Below are 22,729 nucleotides of genomic sequence, written 5' to 3'. Positions count from 1 at the left end.
ACTTCCACATTAAATTACCTTCAATTTGATATGTAAACGTTTGTATTTAATTGAAAATTAATATATTCTATAAGCACATAAAGTTGAAAAACATGAAACTTTCAAAAAATGTCTACACTTCTGGCTACCACTGTATATATATAAGTGATTACACATATTATAAAATTTTACGCGTGTTCTTAAACTGGCATACGGTCACCAATTTTTTTCAAACGTACTTTATCAGAGCTGAAGTTATTAACAAATGGAAACCCAAATTAAACGTGGTAAATCAGTTTATCATGAACTTTTAAAATTGGTGGTAAGTACACGGCCTTAGAAAGAGTACATAATTTGAATAACATAATTTTAATAAAACAATTTGAATTAAACAATTTATAATTTGAATACATAATTTGATTAAATGTACCTAATTTGAATAAAACAGTATCGTAAACGCTAACCTTCTCTCATTTTTTACGAAAGACTTTCTTAAAATAGTTTATAACGTGAGTTTAGATTTATTGGTGCATCTCCTATATTTATCTTCATCGAATTTATTTTGAGATAATTATTATGAATTTCTATCCTCTCGAAATGTGCCAATTTTAAATTAAGGGTATTAATAATGCAGAATATGAAATCTGATAAGCTGATGTTAGTTTAATGTTAGAATTTCAAATTGCGCTTTCTTGTATAGGCATTGAATTCGAAAAAAATATTTTTATTACTTTTTATTTCATGATAAAATCTTAGAATATGCAAAACTGGGCAATTTCTTTAAAAAAAATTGTGCGATGTGCCCTAACGCAGTCAGAATCAATTATAATGAGTACCCTTTGCATGGTACTCTCAATGATTTTTTTAAACAATAGCAGTTTTAATTTACCCTTGAAATAAATAAATATATTTTCAAACAATTGACCCGGCATAGCCTGGTAGTTAGGATGTTAGAGCGTGGTCGTGAGAACGGGAGTTTGAATCTAGCCGGTAGAAAAATCACCGCGTATTAAATGGTGACTGGTGCACATTAAATCATTCGGGGTCACAAAGTCCTCCAAGTTCTTATAACAAATTAATACCAATGGGAGTACTGAATCGGAGATTGATTGTTCTCTTCCGGTCGAAATTGCGATCCGCGGATAAATGAAAGATGTGTGAATGAGTCCTCCGTGTAAAACGGATTGTGACGTGTACGTGGGGCGAAATCGTATTCTTCGCCATAGATGGTGCCACTGAATAACTAGAAGCGCACTCTCAGCCTTTAAAATTCGTTTGACTTCAAGCAGGTTTGCTGATTTTCGAAAAGTGGATTATGTAACGACAACAACAACAAACAACTGAATATTTTTATACAAAGAGATATGCAGTAAATTTTTTTTATACAAGAAAAGGCACATGGTTGAAATTTATTCACTCTCACGGAAAATATTTTTCTGTGGTATTTGTCATCTCAAATCTCATTAAATCGTCAGAAATTGATTTATTTTTGCCGAATATTTGGAATTGACTTTTTTTTATTTTATTGAAGACGGTTTTAAGTATGTTCTAAAACTGAAACAAGTAATAAAAATATCAAAGTAAAAAAAAATGATTGTCTGGTAAAGTTAACATTAAAACTATGCTTTTATAATTTGATAAATGTTATAATATCTGATAATTTTATCATAATACCTTACACCATGGCTTGAAAACCATTTATTCGATTAAATTTACTTTTCAGTTTTGTATTTTTTACAAAATCTGTCGTTATTAAGCACTATAATTTTAAAAACCATAATTTCCAGAATATCGTTTCAATGTAAATAAAGATATTGAAGAGTTTGATCATCGTATATTTTTGTTTATTATACAGAATAAGCTTTCTTTTTTAAAAAAAAAGAAAAAAAACTAGATATGTCAATATTATACCAATTTTACGATATTATTTTTTTTATCTTTGAGTATAGTTCGCTATTGAGAGTTACAGTGTCATAAGGTTGAAGAGCAGTTAATAGTCAAAGGAACAAAAAAAATATTTTGTTTTTGTTTTTATTTTGTAACCTAAAACAGTAGTTTACGTAAGAGAGAATTATAAAAGCTGAAGTTCTTATTCTAAATTACCTTTCATTTCCGTTCTCATACCAACAACTTAATACCCAAGATTCTTAAGTAACCCTTTTAAATATTTTTATATTATTACATTCGATTTAAATTTGCTTTATTGGCTTTACGTATTATAAATATAGCAATTTAGTACTTGAACATACTGTAATTATATGTAAAGTTAGTCTGAGGTAGTTTTTTCTATGTGAAGTCGCGGTTTTTCAGACTTACATTTAAGTACATTGTAATATTTACGAAAAGAAATCTATAAATTATCTCGAAAGTTGTTGGCCATAAACGTTTACGATAGTTATAAAATACGTCTACGTAAAAATGTCTGCTCGAGTAAAATTGAAACAAAATTATTTATTGATAAGGCGCAGGTAAAGTTCTGATTTTCGAAGAAAATCTTTTATTTTCTTTTTGTTTTAACGATTCAAATGACATTTACACGAGTAAGCAAAAGGTATAGTTTGTCTTGTAATTCTCAAGCTATATTCGAAGAATTAGAGGTAAGAAAATTATACTCTTTGTTCGCTCGTAAAAACTAGCGTTTTTTGTACGTATGTATGTTCTTAAGCAGTTCCGTTTTAAGCTGTCGAATTCAAATTTAGTTTTTTTAAGGATATTTTTTAAATATTTCATACTTAGAAAATGCAGGGAAAACTCGGATTAAAGGAATGAAATTTATTTATGGTTAAAATATGATAAGAAGAATTAATTATTTTTCTTAAAATAAATCATTGTTCAAGTTTCAAAGTGACCAAAGCAAATATTGTTGTTATGGTCATTGTATGCTTGAATAAGGCTCTGAGTTATCGAAATGCTAACGGTAATATCCCAGAGCTTTATTTTTCAAATAAGTCTACGTGATATTGAAGGAGCTGATGAACTTTTTAGGTTGGTAACAACGTGTGAAATTCTGTTTCGGAGTAAGACCAATTTATAGATTATATATTCCTCTTCTTTTTGGGCACTACTGCCTATGATAGGCCAATAAGTCCCAATAAGGCCGTCTCAATAAGTTTTTGCCATCTTGATGTATTCTGTGCCATGGCCTTCCAGTTAGTTAGATTATATATTATCGAATTTATATTTATAGAGATTGTCATATTAAATTATAAAAAATAAGGTTTAATAAAATTATTTATAATTTGTGTTAGTAAAGGGTAGTTTTGCTTTATGCACAAAAGGTAGCTCATAATGACCGACCTCAATTTTTAAATCCTTATTAAAATTGAGGTAGAAAAAAAAGTGATCCCGTTTGGTGCATTTAAGCCAGTAGTGTATTTAAATAAGTAAAAGAAAAACATATCAAAAAGTTCGGTTACGTAATCTAAATCATGTATACATTAGTCCATAATGTGCAGTGCACCCCAAAAAATAGCAGGGCACCCTGAATAAATTTTGATCTAATGATCGGATCATCACGTTCTAGGACTCAATCTTAATGGTTCCAGGGGATGACCTTAAAATATGCTAGCTAATTAGTGCGGAGGATATTTTAAGCTACGAAATCAGACACTAAAACGTACTTTCTCTCAACAAACATACGTTTTTTTCCGGCGGATTCTGATTTCTGACCCCCAAAATATAAGGGGTAGCTTCAATCCGGGAAATATGGTCCAACTTGCGGCTCAATATATTTTGGGGGTCAGAAATCGGAATATATCGAAAAAAGGTTTGTTTATTCAGAGAAGGTACGTTTTCGTGTTTGATTTCGTAATTTAAAATATAGTCTGCGCTTATTAATTAGCATATTTAAAGTCACTCCCTTGAGTCATTACGATTAAGTCCTAGAAGATAAAGATCCGATCACAAGATCAAAAGTTATTCAGGGAAGTTCATTGTTTTTTGCGCACCCTTACTACATACATTAAAAAAATTGTGGTAGACAAAAAATAGTTTACTCATTTTGCGTATTAAAGCTATTAAAGTGAATTCAAGTTTGCAAAACACAAACGCAATTGAAAGCTCTGTATGTAATCGGAAGCATGCTTGCATGTTTTTTATATTGGGAGTACAAATTAGTTCGGTCCATTTTTTTGCGGTCAGAAATGCATTTATTTCAGAACAAAATGAACGAATAGATTCATCAAAGTATTGTCCAACGCTTGCTACTACTTTTTCCCACCTTTCAGGTAATTTTCGAATTCCATCCTGGATAAATTTCTCGTCTTTTGAAGCGATCTAAGATAGGGGCCAAATTTTCGATTTCTGTGAAGGAGGTGAACTGGTGACCTACCAAACTTATGCTGCATACGTCGGAACAATCAGTAATCAGAAGGAGCAATGTCCGGTGAATACGGCAGGTGCGGTAAAATATCCCACTTGAGCGTTTCCAAAAAAATAAATTTCAACTTATGCGACATGAGGCCGACCGTTATCATGCAGAAGAAAAACTAGTGATTTAAAACATTTTCGATAGAGTTTTTGATTTTTCCTCGCTTAACTAATAATTTCTGACCCTACTATGTATATTCTTTTCAATAATTTTTTATTAGGATTATAATAATAGGACATTGCTCTTATGGAATATTCTATATAAGAACTTAAACATCTTTTTAGCTCACACATTAAAAATAATATTACTTCAGATGTTCGTATCAGAAATAAATCCGCTTAAAATGGTGCTTTTATATTTTTATTTATTCATCTAGATCTATGATGGGATACCTGTAAGTGACGTATTGTGAGTAACTCGATCATGATTGGTTATTAAAATGTGGCATCTGTTTCCGTTATCAACTGTTCTTTCTATTCTGTTCCGAGTAAGCCAAACCCGTTAAATATCAATTCTCTTGAGTGACATATTCGATTTTCTTTCAGAAAGATTTAAATTCACTTTCATTATATGTTTGTTGCTTAACACATAGAAAGTTTGAAGCCATATAGAACATAAACAAACTAATTATGCATCTAAGTTTCCAAGTAAAAAAAATAAAAATATATCCTGATTACAAAAAAAAAAAAAGTTAAGTGAAAGACGTAGACAAGAAAGAATTATATTTTAACAAAACCAATGAGCGATACGGCGTTTAATTTAATTGACTTCTCGTTAAATAATTTTCTTACCTATGGAGAGAAACTTAGTTCGACGTTAACTCGCCATCTTATTTGTAAATGATAAGTTGGCGCTGATGTCATAGGTCACGTGTTTGTGTATTAGTGATCGTCTTCTTGAGTTGCAAGTACCTGATTATTTTATACATTTTTGAATTATTTTTTACAAAAATATTGCGTTGTTTTTCTTCAAATAAAATGTGATGACGGCTTTGATTTTTTTAAACAAAATGAATTTTTTTTACGCGATTAAAATTTTTTTAGGCGAGAAAATGATATAGGAAAAATTTTACAGATTAAAAAGAAAGAATTGCTTGTAACTTCTTTTTCTTTCCAATACCTGTTGAGCGACCTAGCACATTAAATATCAAAAATGCTTTGAGAGCGCGTTGAGTATGAAAAATATTAACCTTGAAGTAATATTGATTTTATCTATTATTTTATTAATCAAGAATCAAATATTATTCTTATAAAATCTAATGAATAAGTTTTATCCATTTACTAGCACATTAAACATAATAATTTCATATAAGATGTAGTAAGCAATAAGTTTTATTAAGTATCGCAGTATTTTTTGAAGATAGTAGGTAAATTGAAATTATTTTTAGCACATTAGAAATTTAATCTGTTTGGATTTATAATATCGTGAGACATTGATTTTATAAATTTTTTAAGGTATTTAACGTGTTAGTTATAAACAAATTATTAATATCTAAAACTAAATTTAGAGGGGCTATAATGATGAGAAAAAGTAGGATTAAATTAGTACTTCAGTTAAATATCAAAAACAGTATACTTAAAATACGAGGATATATTTTATAATACATTATTAATTCTAGCTTAATGTCTTTATCTTTGTATTTTTAATTAATTAATTTTCTGGACTACTTGTATTGGAAACTAAATGTAACTTGTTAATAATCAAAAAGCTTATTTGACTGAAATATTATTTAAGAAACTAGCATTAGATGGCTCATCCGCTGAAAGGCAGATCTTATGCGATGTGTCTAATATTTTTTTTAAATGTATATATGTATTTTCAAATTGAAGAGATAACTTTTTGACAAACTTTTTAAATTGTGCTTTTTGAAAATTTCATTTGAAATTAAATGGAAATTGTTATTATTCATATTATTTGACCAAAATATTACATAAAAAACAAGCAATAGATGACTCATTAGCTGAAAGACAGATCTTTTGCGAAGTGCTTGCATTTTTTTCAAATTTATTATATATGTACTTTTAAATAGAAGACATAACTTTCTGACAAATCTTTTAAGCAGTTTTTTTATAAAATTTATTTGAAATGAACTGGAATTTATTATTATTCATATTATTTGACCGAAATATTACTTAAAAACAAGCAATAAATGGTTAATTAGTTGAAAAGCAGGTCGTTTGCTATGTGTGTAATTTTCTTTTTATTTATTATACATGCATTTTCAAATGCAAGTAATATCTTTTTGACAGACTTTTGAATAGATTTTTTTTCCATCAAAATTGTGTGAAACTAAACAGAATTTGTAAATGAATGGTTTATTTGATCGAAGTATGCCTTAAAAAATAAGCAATAGATGGCTCTTTAACTAAAAGGCAGGTCTTTTGTGATGTGTGCTTTATATTTTTTTTTATTATATTTATTGTTAAGTATTTTCACATAGTGATAAAAATAAATATCCTGGCGAATGTTTTGTAATCCTATTAAAGTTGAAGGAATATAAATTCATGAATTCAGTAGAGATAAAACAACGAATGACGAATGAAACATCTTTCATAACTATACAAAGACAGATTCTTACAATACAGTGAATGCCAATGAAGTTTCTAAGCTCATGATCTTGGAATTTAATGGTAATCGCAACGAAACGGTAAGTCCCTTAGAAATACGTCGTCATTTTATTTGTTTTTTATTCTGTTGACTTCCATAACAAGCTTAGTACTAAACTGTTTTGTGTATCTGAATTCAAAACCGTTTATATATTATGTTTTAAGTATTATTTTCCCCCAAATATGTGTAAATTTATTTGATTTTAAGTGAGTTAAGCTTATTTATATTTATTTATAATGAAATAAAAATAATTTTACAAGTTAATAATATAGCGATTTAAGTTGAAAAGTGTGTTTAGATTATGATTATGTACGCAGCAATTGAAATCAGCATTTAAAGTTCAAAGCTGCTACCGATTTTTTACTTAAAAGTATTAAAACTCCATTTTCGAGATTGCGACTTACGTTTTGATTACATTTGGTTTTATTTTGAGAATCAGGAATCAAAAATTCATAAAAAATTTGAAACATCAACATTAGTTTATTCAAAGTTTTTGTGTCTAGTTTTGAAATTTCACATATTGTTGGAAACATAAATTAATAAATTTAAGTACCGTCTTTAGAACCATTAAGACAGAAACCTCGTACGTAAAAATCTGATCAATAGTTATTAAGGAGTTCGGTTTTTTTGCTTATTATTAATGAAAATGTAAAACTCTAGATAAAAATGTATTTTGAAGTTTTGCATGCTCATTTTTTAAGAAGAACAAAACTGTTGACATTATCAGGCAAATTAGGAGATAAAGGTTTTTGAAATTAGTCTGACTCATGGTAAATTGTTGGTGATATTTGCTATAAGCCGAATTTTTTAATTTACCTATGACATATGCGATTTACTGAAGTCAAGCAAGTTGCCATTATCAATGTGCGGAACGATTTGCAATCATATTGTTATGTAGTACATCGCGTACCCAAGGCATTGAAATCAAAATTTAAATTTTGAGACAAACCATTAATAATCATTATTATTAAATAAAGATTTATTATCTTTGGTAACTTACGGACTTTATAAATTATTACTCTAGCTTCTAAAGTTAGGATATAACCTGTTTTCTATGTCTTATCTGAAAATGAAAGTGCCAATATAACGACCGAAGAAGAGGAACCGAAAAAGCAACTGGTATTCCAAGGTAGTCCCAAATATTTTCTATCGTATTCAGGTTTAAATACATAACTAGGTGACCTCTTTTGGTTCTTGGAGCTCTCCGGCAAATATCTTCGCACTCCAAAATATTTCCTGCATGAAGTTCAAGTACCGCATGCTATCGTGAAATAGACGAAACGAAAGTAAAATTAATTGAATGACTTAAATCCAAACACAGAGCTCAGTTAACAAACTGGCAACAGTGCCTCGTTGAAAGACATAGGGGTGTCCATCGTTCAACTACCCAATATAATACCTTTTCAAACAATCCAATTTTTGCTTCCATAGAGACTAATTTTTGTACATTGGAGGGTCGGTCTTTTCTTCCTGGTGAAATTTTTCGCGTAGAACAAACCAGGTATCCTTTATCTAAGCTGTAGTGTACGAGAAATCAGACATTATGGAAGGGAAAGCTCATTATTTTGAACAGAAATATGACCTCTATGTCTATCAAAGAGGCACTGCTCCTGGTTTAAATATAGAGCTATGCGTTTGCTCATTTTTAGAGATTCATTGGCTCAAAGTTCATTTTAAATGAACAGCAGCACGTGGCCATGTAGACCTCATCTCTTGCTGAGTGTTTTCTTAAAAGTGAAGATATTCATTGAAAGGATTGTCTAACCAGATCTCCAGACCTTTGTCTGATAGAGATTGTTTGGGATTACCTTAGAGAAGTAGTCGCTTTGAATGCTTCTCTACGATCATTAAATGAGTTGCACCAAGGATTACTCAATGTCTGGTCTTGGTTCTCCATTTCATCCCTCGGTAACTTAATTAGAAGCATTTATGTTGTTGAGATCAAAATGTACTATTAGGGGACTCGTTTCTTACTAGAATCCAATTTTGCATTGTTTCAAAGAACATTCCCTGTAGTATTCTCCTTTTTGATGAGATGGGACATTTTTAACAAGTTCATCTGCTATTTTATTTTTAAATCCCGTTTGTGCTAGGCTGTGGTATGAGGCAATCTAAATATAACTAATTAGGCATCAGTTTCTCGAAATTTTTCTATTTCAGTGTACTTAATGTAGTTTTTTTCGTTTTCACAATTCGTGAGAAATAAGATTAGATCTTAGCAATTTCAATTCTCGAATATAGCACTAATATTACTTTGATCATGTTTGGCGAACTAATATTATTTATGATAAGACAAGCTTCTATTTTTAACCATGATACAAATTATCTAATTGAATTGGTACTTACAACACAATTTCAATATCATTTTGTTATTTTCTACCATTTTCGTTGGATTTACGCTATTATATTCACCAAAAACCGATTGAGAATTTTAGTTGTTTATACGAAAAGTGTTAAGTTGAACAAACATAATTTTATAAATAAAAAATAGCACCAGAACTTACAAAATATTTTATTTACATACTAAGAAAAAAAATCTTCTTAAAAAAATCTAAAATCTTTTAAAAAACTTCCCTAAAACGTTTTTTTTCTTCATTTATATGAAAGAGGCAAAGAAAAATCTATTTTAGGATACTGCATTTATTTTTGAGATTCAACGATAGTGTTGTTGTTGTTTCTAATCCCAGCTGGGATAGCGGAGCTATGCCAGATCCATGAGGCCGTGAATCTTCAAAAAATCGAAGAAAAGGAGAGGCCTCTCAAGAACCTCTTCCATGGTGAAATCCAGGCAATCAAGTAGATGGTGAGGACTAGCCTCGCTGGAGTTGCACTTTTTACAAGATGGAAAAAGTTTAATTTGTCCACTGAAAGTGAGGCTCTTAGTATGCCCACTAACAAATCTACAGGTAGCGGTTTGGTCGGCACGTGTACCCTGATGGTCAAGGGCTCCTCCAGGACGCTTGCGGGGATACCAATTGTGATCCGGTGGAACAATCCAAGCTTTATTAACTTTAGATTTGCGAATCGAAAATAATTCAGAGTAAGTGAGGGCCGTGTTTGGAGAGGCTGGGAGGGAAGTACCTTCTTTTGCCAACTGATCAGCACGTTCGTTGCCAAAAAGACACAAGTGTGAGGGTATCCACTGAATATGGATGTCATGGGAGACTCAGAGGGCATTTAATAAACGAAGTATCGAGACCCCAGCCCGGCCGTTACTCTCTCCCAATTTCTCAGGTGCTGAATACAGCTACGACTGTCCGTGAAGATCCAGACATTCCCAAAAGTGGCAAAAAACGATAGTGTAAATCCTGCTATAAGATAAAGAATTTTTTTGAAAATTGGATTTAGCTTTGATGTGACATCTTCATGGAAATAAGTGCTAGAACGTTCAAAAACTAAAAAAAGGAAACTGGATTCACTTACTCTGACCGTGAAGAATAGTAATGGGATAATAGTCTCAGCAATTTGTGCGAAAATTGATCGAAACTTGAGAATTATTCCTAGGCTGCTTTTTCGTCTCTTTGCTTTGGTGCGGGACTTATAGGATTACAATGGAAGAAAAGTGTTTTTATTAAAAAAAACCGGGGAATTATTTATATTTGAAAGCAAAATAATTTTTTTTGACTGGTTTTGGATTTTAGTTGGGTTTTTTTGAAAATAGTATTGTTAGCCCTTGCAGGCTAAAGGAAATTTTTTTTTTCAAAGCTTTACGGGCAGTATAATTTTTCAATTATTCTGTTAGTTTCAGTCATTCACTGTTAGAATTCTCATTCTAATATTATGGTCAAATAACCGGTAGCAGTAAGCCCATCCAATTTACCGTAAAATTATCAATAGAGAACATTTCTTACTTTTACGGTTCCAAAACAGTATGGTTAAAACCATCTAGTATGGTTAAAAAGCCATGAATATACAATTTTTTTTTAACCAATTTACAACTAGCAAATTGTAAAAAAGAAGTTTAACTGAACATTGGAGAAAGTTTAGCAGCTTTATAGAGCTGACCTTTGTGCACGAATGAGAGTATCGTATGCTTAAAATCCCGGGTCACAAATTAAGATGTACAGAACACTGGGAACTGTTCACGTGTTGAAGAGAACGGAGGAAATATTGTGGTGTCAATGCTCTACTTCGAATCCCCATTCTTCAGATCATGAAATTGTCAGATTAGCCCTCTCAGCTGTCATACCATGTAGTACCCGGCTGCGAGGAAATAGGTAGCTTCCTTAGGTGGATCTAGTTGGTGTGATAAAATTATGCTTGTTTATCCGTGTTGGGTGAAAACAGTTAATAAACGGTTTTTATCACAATTAACAGTTTGAATACCATCTAATTTATTGTTATTTGACTATTTTGTTTGAAAATGGTAAAATTAAAAATAAATAAATTGTTATTTAATCATTTTTTCCTGGAGCCTCTTAATTTTTAGTACTTTGTTTGGAAAAAGAAAACGAAGAAAATAAACACAGCGATTCGTACAATCCAAAGTTTGCTTAAAGAGCATTTGTCGATGTATATAATGCCGAGGTAAAGAACATAATTTAGAACTAAAAAGGCCAAATGTTGTATACATAGTCTAGGCTTTGTATATATAGCCGGCATTTCCTACATTGCCGGCAACTGATACATTATTAATGATTTAGCTATTGATTTTTTTCTTTGAAATGTTATTATCAGATTAAACATAATAAAAATCGACTGCTGCTGGATGATAGGTGTTATTACGAGATTAAACAAGATTTGTTTTGAAGAAAGACGAAGCGTTATTGATGTTTTTAAGAGAGTGTTTTTTTGCCTAGTTTGCTCATTATTTATTACATTTAAATTTTAAATGTAAATGCAATTAGGTTGCAGACGTACGGTTATTTTTACTTAATTTATAATTTACAAATAAAAAAGACAAGCAAATATCCTTTGAGAGATAGAAACTACATAAGTTATTGATAAAATGTAAAACTTTAAAGTTGATTTGATGAAAATTGAATTAAGTGCTTCACTCAAAAAAACGAAAATGGATTTTTTGAAGATTATTTTAGGAAATTTTCAACTTAAACTTTTTCCTGGTTATTTCTTTATGCATGTGTTGAAAATTGTTTCAATTTGCAAATGTCATTTTAAAATTATGTCATTTTTAATTATGGATATTGTTTCTCTATTATATCAGCAATTTAAATTGCATGCCATGTTCAAACAAATTTCATAAAAAAATAGTCATGTTTTTTTTAATGAGCTAAAATGATTTTTCCATCGTCTGTAATATTATTAAAAATTGAAAGTCATTTTTATCGAAAATATACTGTTGATTGCTTGAAAAACAGTAGCAAGTCTTGTTTTTTACTTTCATCCCCTTTTTATCATTTCTATTTTTACTTGATAGTTTTCGTATCGCACCATAATAGACTATATTTTAGTCTATAAGAATTTCGAGTTTTTTGGTACAGTTCAGCGATCAAGTTAAGTTCCCAAAGGAATTTAGTTTAGATATTTTCTTTTCATAAATAAAATTTCGGTTATGACTAGATTCAGAAAACAATGGTTCTTGAATAATTTTGCTTAATTTTCTGATTTAACGTTTTATTTTGGTTGTCCACACTGATTTACAAATTATTGTGTTTTTTTTTCTTTACCTCCAGGTAAACCTTTTTGGTTAGGTCGCAGACAAAAAGAATAAACAACTCAAATAAGAATAAATATGACTTCTATTGTGACAGCACTAAGTAAAACAACTTTCGTTCTAAATGCCATAGAGAGAAAACGAACTACATTCATAACAGATAACGCAGACATCTCGAAAGATTCTAAATTTAAAAAGTGTGCAATTTATTACTTTATGACTATTAATACTCCTTTATTAAGAAAAGTGACTCAAATTTCCTTGATTGTCTTTGACATGAAATTGTAAAAACTTAGAAAAGATATTTTTTACCTGCAAAACACTTTTTTGCTCAATGATATTTATCATCTTTTCTTAGTATAATTTAATGCTATTATTAAATTTCAAACTTTGATTATTTTATTTCAAATATATTGCCTAAAACTAAATAGTGCTTTTTCTTAATAAAATAATCCTATATGATATTACGTTAGGGAGCAAAATTTTTACTATAAATATGATTAAAACTGCATCTAACTTTTTAATCATTTTACAATTAGTAAATAGTAAATAATTAATATTTATTTTCATAATAAGATTTTTTCAAAATCTGTTTAGTAATTAACGTATGAATTTAAAATAATTATTAAAAAATGTAAAAAACTTTATTTATTTTTTTAAAACATTATGACCATTTGCTTTGAAGATAAAATAAATGGTTCTTGGTAAAATCCCGTCGACCATTTTTTTTGTTGACAAATCCAAAAAATTGGGCCAAACATATTTCGCCAACAGTTGATACCCAATACGTTTCGATTCTTTCAAGATTTTTCATTGGAATACCTTTCTTTTAAGCTTTAAAAATATAATGAATCGAAACTACTTTTATGTTTAGTTAATTTTGTAAATAAACTCTACCATAGTTTTTTTAAACGTATGTTCTGAAACATTATTTTCAACCTTTTCTTAATAAAACCTAACTTTTTATTAATTACTTTTAGTTAAATTTAATTAACAAAATTTAATTATTACAATATGAAACAACTGAGTATCAATTTGACAGAATTTGCATCAACTGTCCTGATGTACAGGATCTTACTGTTGAAGCCGATATGTATGTAGTAATAGTAGCGCCACCTACATTAATTAGAAAAAAGTTACTTCCTTGTTGGATTTCATTGCGTCTAGAGATAGACCAATGCGCTGTTGTCAATAAACGCATAATTAATAATTAATCCGCTATTCATTATTTTTGTTGTTGTTTATCTAAAATTAGATCAACATTATTTTCATGAGCTCGTAATACGAACCACGCAAACCCGCAAACGCAATCAAATACAAAATATTAACACTTACACAAGTTCAAAATTTATATTTATATTTTAAATTTTACTCGAAATTAAAATACAGTGATTACAAAAATGTCCTAATATTTAAAAATTTTTTTCGTAATCACAAAACAATGAAATAGAGATTAATCGGTTCCAAAATTTAGCCAGATCCAGGAACGGGGTGCAAAGTAAAATTTGTATTTATTACCCAGCAACATTTGTTCGAAACAATATAAAAATTGTATGAGCTTCTGCAGAACAAGTGTACAATTCAAAAAAATTCCTTGAGCTTCTATATATAAATTTTTTCTTATTTTTTTATTTTACTAAGAAAAATTTTAAGAAAATTTTTTAACAGAAATTTGGATGGAATATTCGGATGGATTTACGTAAAACATAACTTTTTATTTTTTTATTTTACTAAGATAAATTTAAAGAAAAATTTCTAACAGAAATTTGGGTTGAATATTCGGATGGATTTATGTAAAATTTTGCTTCGGAAGGAAAATATCAGCTGGAAGTGCACTAAATAACTAATAAAATTTTTAATAGCATTTATTAGCGTAGCTTCTGTTAAACGTGTAAATTTAAAAATATTTGAACTGTTTATTATAATGTTTGAAAAAGGTTTTAACTGATACGGTTTATTTTTTAATCATCCAATAACTGTAAACGTAATTTATATGCAATGTGCAGACCTGAAAATAACCATTGGCAAACAAAAAAAGGGGCAACTTAAAATAAGCAAGCAAACAGTTACTTTTCTCAATCTTTATTTATTTATTTTTTCAAAAATCGTTTGATGATAAAAGTTTATGAATGCAGAAAAACTCTGGAAGACAGAAATTTTTATTAAAGTGCCCTATCTGTCCATTCAAAATTTTGATTCTTCAAAATCTTTCAATTTGTGATGGAAAGATTCATGTGGAAAGAGAGTTCCTTAACAATTCCAATTTTTCAAAGTTGTAATGTATTTTGGCTCCCTAGTGGCTACAAAGTTATTATAGTCTACCGGCTACTCGCTACTAATGAAAATTGAAATTTTCAGTCCAGCGCAATGATAGATTTATCTTAGTAAAATCTCTTAAGATTTTCATTACTCGGTGAGAAACTTTATCTCTTAACCACTGCTAAACAGAAGATTACTATAACGATTTTGTTGTCCCTAATGTTACGATTCATTCTCCGTATCCTAGTAATTTAGAACTCCCAAAAAATAAAGTCGCTCCTACATCAAGTAACAAATAAGGAGAAAATTTACTATGATGTTGAACTTTTTTTGCGTTACAAGGAAAAATGTCTTCCAATTTCCGGATGAAAAGAGAACGTTAACCAGACTTATTGAAATTTTTATTTATTTATTTATTTAATTGATTTTATTTTATCTAATAAAAATATATAGAATTATTTATTAGATAAAATAAGGAAATAATTTTCCACTACCCCATAAATTGAATAATGAATTATAAGGTTGTCAAATACTGAATGGAAATAAAATATCCTAAAAATGGTTCACTTGTTATACCAGCTGTAGCCAAAAGAATAAAAAATCCAGTCGGAGGAAGTTAAATTGACTCTTTTATGTTTTACGCGTAATAAATACGGTTAAATAATGAAATTCTACCTGGAAGAAAATTAAGTTTTAAATTAAATATGCAAGTTTAAAAATTCGAGTTATAAAGATTTAATTGGAAAAGCAATTCCCTTAAAATGAATACAAACTACGAAACGAAGTTGGAGAGAAAGGCTGTCTGACGTCAATCATAGCACGTCACATGAGCGATAAAGGAAAGAAAGGCAGAAAGTTGTAGGCAAGGAACGAATGAAGGAATTCGGGATAGTAGTTAAGATAAATATTAACATCGAGTCCCCTAATTTAGTTCATTTATTTAATAAAAAGGTGTTTTGGTTGCAAAAAATATTATTTTACTCTGATTAAATTTTCTAAAATTCCGAAAAATCGTTAATCTAAACTATTTAATTACTTCAAAACTAATCCGAAATTCAAACAAAGTGAGACGATTTACTAATATACAATCATAAGCTTTCCAAACAAATCATAATTTCCTAGCTAAAAGTTTTCGTTAAACTGAATTACGCGTCAGAAATGAGAAATCTTCGCTTCTGGTGTAAAATAAAAAAATAAAATAACTGAATCAAAAATATTTTAATATATGAATGTTCTTCAATCAGTTCTCGAAAATTATGAAAGGTAGCTGATATCGTTTCACGAAATTGTTTTTGAGTTATGGCAGTTAGAATGCATTTTTATGAAATCTTTACCTATTTCTTGAGAAATGTGAAAAACTATAAAAATGTTAACATAAACTATAAAAATTTATCATTATAAAAATGTTTCTATTACTTTGTCTACCTTCTGACAATGAGATGAAAAAAAATCCTCCTCTTCTCCTGGTTCCTTTTAAATTTTTATATGTGTAGAGATCACAGAAATTTGATTCAGAAGATGATGAACCAATTCACTCTTTATCTACTCGGGCAGATCTTCGTTTATAAATGAATAAAAGCAAAAATATTTTTCTGAGAAACAGTTAAGCAATTTTTCATTAAAAAAATTTACTGCTTCAAGGTGTGACACTATAAATTTCTTTTCTAGGTTTAACTATGCTGATCGATATATCAAGTATATTTTATTCCTGAGATATTATTGCATTTTCATAAAATCAACTAAATGCTCAATAGTGCATGTTTTGACGAGAATAGTCGAGAACTAATTTCAGCTGAAACTAATTACAAGACACTTAAAAGTTAGTATTCTTATGTTACAATATACTTTTTGAAAATGCATGGTTTAATCGTCTTTTTTTATTTCAAGTTTTAGAAAAGTTTTTTTTTAAATTTGTTATTAATGTTTATCAGTTTCAAGAATGACCTTAGATGTTTGTTTTAGCCTTTAATTCTAAAAACCTACATCCTCCTCCAAGAAATTGCAGTCCCTAATATTTCCATCATTAAAAATTCATTAAATAACATCTATAAAGTAACATTTTTCTAATATAAAACTAAAATATAATGATGAAAACAATAGAAATAGTGATAATAACATAAAACAATTTGGTTGGTAAAATTGATCAATTGATGGTTGATCAACTTGAATTGATCAACGATCATTAAAGAAATTAGACCATCAATATTTGGAGAGAATGTTTATGTCATTTCTGTGACGATAGGAACTGAGGCTACCAAGAACGATAAAGTTTTAATGGCGTATTAGGTTGGATATATAACGTGCTATTGTTTATTTACTTAAAGCTTACCCACAGTAAGAACTGTTTTAACGTACACTGAGTGTCGATAATTTTTACCGTAATTGTATCCGGAATATTTTTTTTACAGAGAAATGCTTTGAACAAAGAGGAACGCATCTATCGAACAACTCTAAAACTGTTAAACGTTATATTTTATTTATTTTTAAATTTTTCGAGTAAAATGAATTCCTATTACTTAACATTTATATGAATAAAATATTCGATGTTTTTTACAAAAATTTGAAAGTTCTTGAACTTTAACTAAAATCAAATTATGTGCAATAACGATTATTATTTTCTTTTCCTTTACAGAAAATATGACATTGTGTTAACAAAAAGCAGAATTTAAATATGGAGCAATCCCAACAGACAGCAATCAGTAAAGACACTGATAAAAATGTAAAACCTGATAACTCTAATGAATTCACAAAAGCAAGAATTATAAAAAACTTAGTGTTGGTAAGCTTCACGTTTCTGTTATCGTTCACTGCCTCTGAAGGATTAGCCTTCCTGCAAAGTACAATGAATAAAGAAGTAGGTCTTATATGCTTTGCTGTGCAGTACGCATGTGGCTGTATTGCATGCTTGTTTCTACCAAAATACTTGATTAAGAAATTCGGTAGTAAACTTGTATTGGTGATTTCCATGTTTGCGTATGTCCCTTATTTGTCTTCAAACTACTACCCTGTATTTGGTGTGATGATGCCAGCTTCTATAATTGTTGGTTTTGCATCCTCTCTTGTATTTAATTCCCTCTGCACATATGTGAATGATTTGTCTTCTCTGTACGCAAATTTGTGCTCTGGAAACGATCCTCAGAATCTTAATCTAGAATCTTCTACTGAAGAAAAAAATACTTTGAAAAATAATTTGAGTGATAGTCCGCAATTTTATAACAGTGTTCGGAAGCATAAGGATAGTATTTTCATTACCAAACAAAGCTTGTTTAGCGAAAATGGCGCGTTTCCAGCTGGTGCACTTAATACAGATAAAGAAATTGCATTAATTGAATTTGCGCATGGATCACCGTTGAACCTGAGAGCTTCAAGCAACGACACGAGTCAATTAATTGAAGAAGGCTTTATGGAACAAGAAAAGAAGGAGGTATGGAAGAATAAAATCCAAACCATTCTGGAAGAAACCAGTGGTTCTTTAAGAAATGGAACAAAACAAACCTCGACTACTACAGAAACCTTGAATACCACAGATAATAAAAGCAATGATTTATCAAATAAGTCTGGACATGAACGGATTTTTGATTCCGGAGTATCCCGTTTGAGTTCAGTTCTTGAAGAAGGAACAAAATCAGAAACTGTTGTTAAAAATGAGCAAAAAGATCTATCTGTCCTCAACTTCCAGACTTCAGATAAAGCAATAAAAATACTAGAGACTACAACATCACGTTTTTTCGGATTTTTCGGTTGCGTGTATCAAGCGTGTCACATCTTGTGTAATGTCATATCCTATTTCATTTTTCAAAGAAACTCCATGCAAAGAGAATACAACTTCAACTCAAGTTGTGTGTGTGGTTCAAGTTTTTGCAGCATGGAGTCAGCCTGCATTTTGCATAATCTAGAAAAGCCGAGTAAAGAAACCAGATATATTTTGACTACAGTTTATGTGGTAATGAGTTTTCTTTCAGCATTGATTACATTGCTGTTCCTAGACAATTTAAATAACAAAAATGGTGAAGTGAAGTTTTCGTTGAACATGGCTATAACGACCTTCAGACTCCATAGGAACAAAAATCTGCTTCTTCTTATACCGATATTCTTTTGTTTGGGAATTTATCAAGCGTTTGTTACAGGAGATTTTACAAAGGTGATTATATAATTTTTGAAAATCGTAAGATTACTATACACCGAAAACAAAGTATCGTCAAAACTACAAGAAAACGGTTAACTATCAGACTAACATATAAAAACTACCTGAATTTCGGGAAAACCTTTACCTCATGAACAAAAGAATTACGAAAGTAATAGTTTAAAAACCATATATTTTGAAATAATTACCCTGAGTTATACTCTTTTTTTGAATCAGAAATGTCATTTCCATGTAGTACAGTAATTTTACTAGAATTTTTCTCTATGCAGGGATAAGTAATATAATTTTATTGTAATACATTCTGCTTAATATGTAGATATATAAATTGTTTATTATTATTAATGCACGAAAGTTAGTTTCATAATGAATCCAAGTGTTATTCAAATTAGTTGAAGCCTTAATACGGCGCTTATAAGTTGAACCCCTAAATCGTACAAGTTTATTCTCTTTAAATTTGATTTCTCGATGATTTCTTGCCCCATCCAAATAAAAGGAAAAAAAATGAAAAAGTGGTAGGAAAATAAATAGGAAAAATATTTCAACTATTTTTTATCGACCAAACACTGCGAAAAAAGTAAATAAAGGAAATTTAAGCATTATTAAAAAAAAAGTATTTTTTTACTGTTTACGCTTTTAAACTATTAATTATTAGGATAATTAAAATAGTAATGTGTTGATTACATATCTGTTTATTTCCATGCATTTAAATTTAAAAAGAAAAAACTAAAATTGTTTAACATTGTTGTTGAAGCATTCTGATGGGATAGAAAAATTATATGATGGGGATTTTTAAGTAAGAAAGAAAACCACACATTATTTTCGATTATTTACATAAGTATAGTAAACTTTATAACAGCATTTTCCTGTGTATTACTTATTTATTTCTGATTTATCTCTAGCTTTTTCGATTTTTCTATTTCAGTTTGAGATTTATGTTAAAGTAATCCTTATCTTTTTTAAACCACTGAAAGAAAATTTATAAACAAAGGCAAGCCAAAAATGTAAATTGAATAATAAGTTATACAAAGCGTTACAAAATATGTATCAAAAGTAGGTCAAATTCAGATACCAAAACTAAATAAATAAATAAATAAATAAAAAATAAGTAAAATAAGGTAAAAAATAAATAAAATCAAGTAAAATATAATTCAAATAAAATTTGAAATAATAAAAAAAATAATAAGATTAAAAATAAATAAAATAAAATAAAATAAAATTAAGTAAAATATAATTCAAATAAAATTTGAAATAATAAAAAAAAATAATAAAATTAAAAATAAATAAAATTAAATAAAATAAAATTCAAGTAAAATAACAAATAAATAAATGAAGTAAAATAGAAAATGAAGGCAAATTAATAAATAAGTAAAAAAGTAGGAAAGCTCGTACTCAGATGGAGAAAGGAAAAGAGATCGTCATTAGTTGCTTTCAAATCTAGTAAAATGGTATTTTCTAAATATTATATGTTTTCGCAAAAGCTAAACTAACATGCAATATTACGCAATAACATCTAAAACCGTACAAAAGAAAAAAAAACAAAAACATATCATTTAAAGCAATAAGTAATAACAATGCTTAAAGAAAATTTTAGTCACATGCAGTTATCAGCCTGAAATCAATTAAAGTTACATTTACAAATATGTTGATAGAGAATTTTCTCATAATCTTATAATTTGTAATAATTTTATATTGTACTATAATTTTATACTCCTTTAAGATTTCTTCCATATTTTTATAAAGATTTATAAAGTAAATACCATAAAATAAAAATCTAATTAATAATGCGACATCATGGGCAATAAACTAAATATTAAAATACTATATAGACAAAAATTGCAAATGAACTAGAAATATTTTATTACTATTAAATATTAATAATTTTAAATGTTGTTATTAAAGTATTTAATATATTCATTAAGATGTATTGATTAAGATATAAATGAAGATATGTGTATGTATATATATATATATATATATATATATATATATATATATATATATATATATACATATATATATATATATATATATATATATATATATATATATATATATATATATATATATATATATATATATATATATATATATATATATATATATATATATATATATATATATATATATATATATATATATATATATACAGATAATTATCAAAATAATGGAAACTTGTGAATAAAAGGGACATTTAAAAATTCTCTTCATAAGAATTAAAATATAATCTCAGCTACCAGTTTTTTTTAATATAAAACGTACATATATTAGTTGGTATGAGAGAGCTTTAGCAGAGTTGTCTACGTTTAGATTTTTTGTCAGAAGCGTGAAATGTCAGATCTCACAGATTTTCAGAGAGGCCAAATTGTAGGAGCCCGACTAGTTGGAGCAACAATGACCGAAACATCCCAGCTTTTAGGCGTTTCTAGAGGTACGGTGTCTAAAGTCATGACAGCATACACACAGCGCGGAAAGACAAGCTCAGCAAACCAAAATAGTGGACGGAAACAGAAGCTGAGCGAAAGAGACCGACGAGTATTGAAGCGGATTGTGATGTCTAACAACTGCAGAAAAAGTGACCGCAGAGCTCAATCAGCATCTAGATTTTCTAGTGTCAACAATTACAATTAGTAGATGCCTTCATAAAGAGAACATTTACCTCAGAACAGCAATTCCCAAGCCTTCAAAATCTAGGGTGTTTCAATTATTTTGATAACCACCCGTATATATATATATATATATATATATATATATATATATATATATATATATATATATATATATATATATATATATATATATATATATATATATATATATATATATATATATATATATATATATATATATATATATATATATATATATATATATATATATATATATATATATATATATATATATATATATATATATATATATATATATATATATATATATATATATATATATGCATAGGAATTTAATGATAAAAGGAACAAAATTTAGACCCATTTACCATATATCAATCAATAAAATTCTAAAATACTTTCTTAATGATCTCAATAGGTTTTGTTTAAAGATATCAAATAGATTCGCTTTACCTTTAGGTATGCTAACAGAATGGAAATGGGGTGTTTATTATTACTTTAAAAATTTTGTTTTCAATAATAAGGATAATTTAAATAAGAGTAACAATCCTACAAATTTTTCTAATATTGTTCAATCGATTAAGCAACTTAATTCTCCCATAGACAAAGCTAACAATAATTATGCTATATTCTGTAAAAAATTCTATGCTGAACTTTAAAATACGGAATTAAAAAATAGTAAAAATTTTAAACTTAGTAACTTCAGTAATAATATTGTCATTAACAAAAATTTTAGCTTTTATAAGAGATTAAAAATTAAGATTAGCAATATACAATTTCCTTACTTAATTATCAGTCTAAATTTCATTAAATTCCTGTAAAATTTAGAACTATAACATATGGATTTAATACTTATTTACCTAAACCTGGCACCAATTTCTCTAACTACTTAGATAAAATTATTAACAATATTTCTAAAGAAGGCTTCTTACTTATTGTGTTCTATTTTATTTGTTGTAATTTTTGTAAAAATTTTTTTTTGAGTGATCCTCACAGTATTGTATTAATATATTTTGCTTTGGCTATAGTGATACAATATCAGAAAGCACTCTTTTCTGCGGATATAATCGTGTGGGCTGATGAAAAGATCATATCTTTTTTTTTCTTCCGGTTTTTTTAAATAAAATTTC

The 22,729-nt window shown here is 28.4% G+C and overlaps 1 protein-coding gene across 4 annotated transcripts in view; it reads left to right on the top strand.

Moving 5' to 3' along the window:
- The first annotated feature begins 2,405 nt into the window (after positions 1 to 2,405).
- The window catches only part of LOC107438661 (UNC93-like protein), a 25,416-nt gene continuing 5,092 nt past the window's right edge, over positions 2,406 to 22,729 (top strand). Inside the window, exons 1-4 of one of the 4 annotated variants that reach the window (XM_087150298.1) lie at positions 2,441 to 2,576; positions 4,725 to 4,835; positions 16,497 to 16,647; positions 17,461 to 18,969. In XM_087150298.1, the coding sequence (XP_087006424.1) occupies positions 17,500 to 18,969 (1,470 nt within the window). In that variant the 5' untranslated portion in view covers positions 2,441 to 2,576; positions 4,725 to 4,835; positions 16,497 to 16,647; positions 17,461 to 17,499. Of the gene's footprint in view, positions 2,577 to 4,724; positions 4,836 to 16,496; positions 16,648 to 17,460; positions 18,970 to 22,729 lie in introns of all 4 variants that reach the window. The other 3 variants (XM_087150297.1, XM_087150299.1, XM_087150300.1) reach the window with 3 other exon arrangements.

The sequence above is a fragment of the Parasteatoda tepidariorum genome, chromosome 8 (genome assembly GCF_982258835.1).
Source record: "Parasteatoda tepidariorum strain Cologne lab strain chromosome 8, Ptep-v5.0, whole genome shotgun sequence".
Taxonomy (NCBI): domain Eukaryota; kingdom Metazoa; phylum Arthropoda; class Arachnida; order Araneae; family Theridiidae; genus Parasteatoda; species Parasteatoda tepidariorum.
The sequence above is the reverse complement of the archived record's forward strand: the minus strand, read 5'-3'. Positions and strand labels throughout refer to the sequence as shown.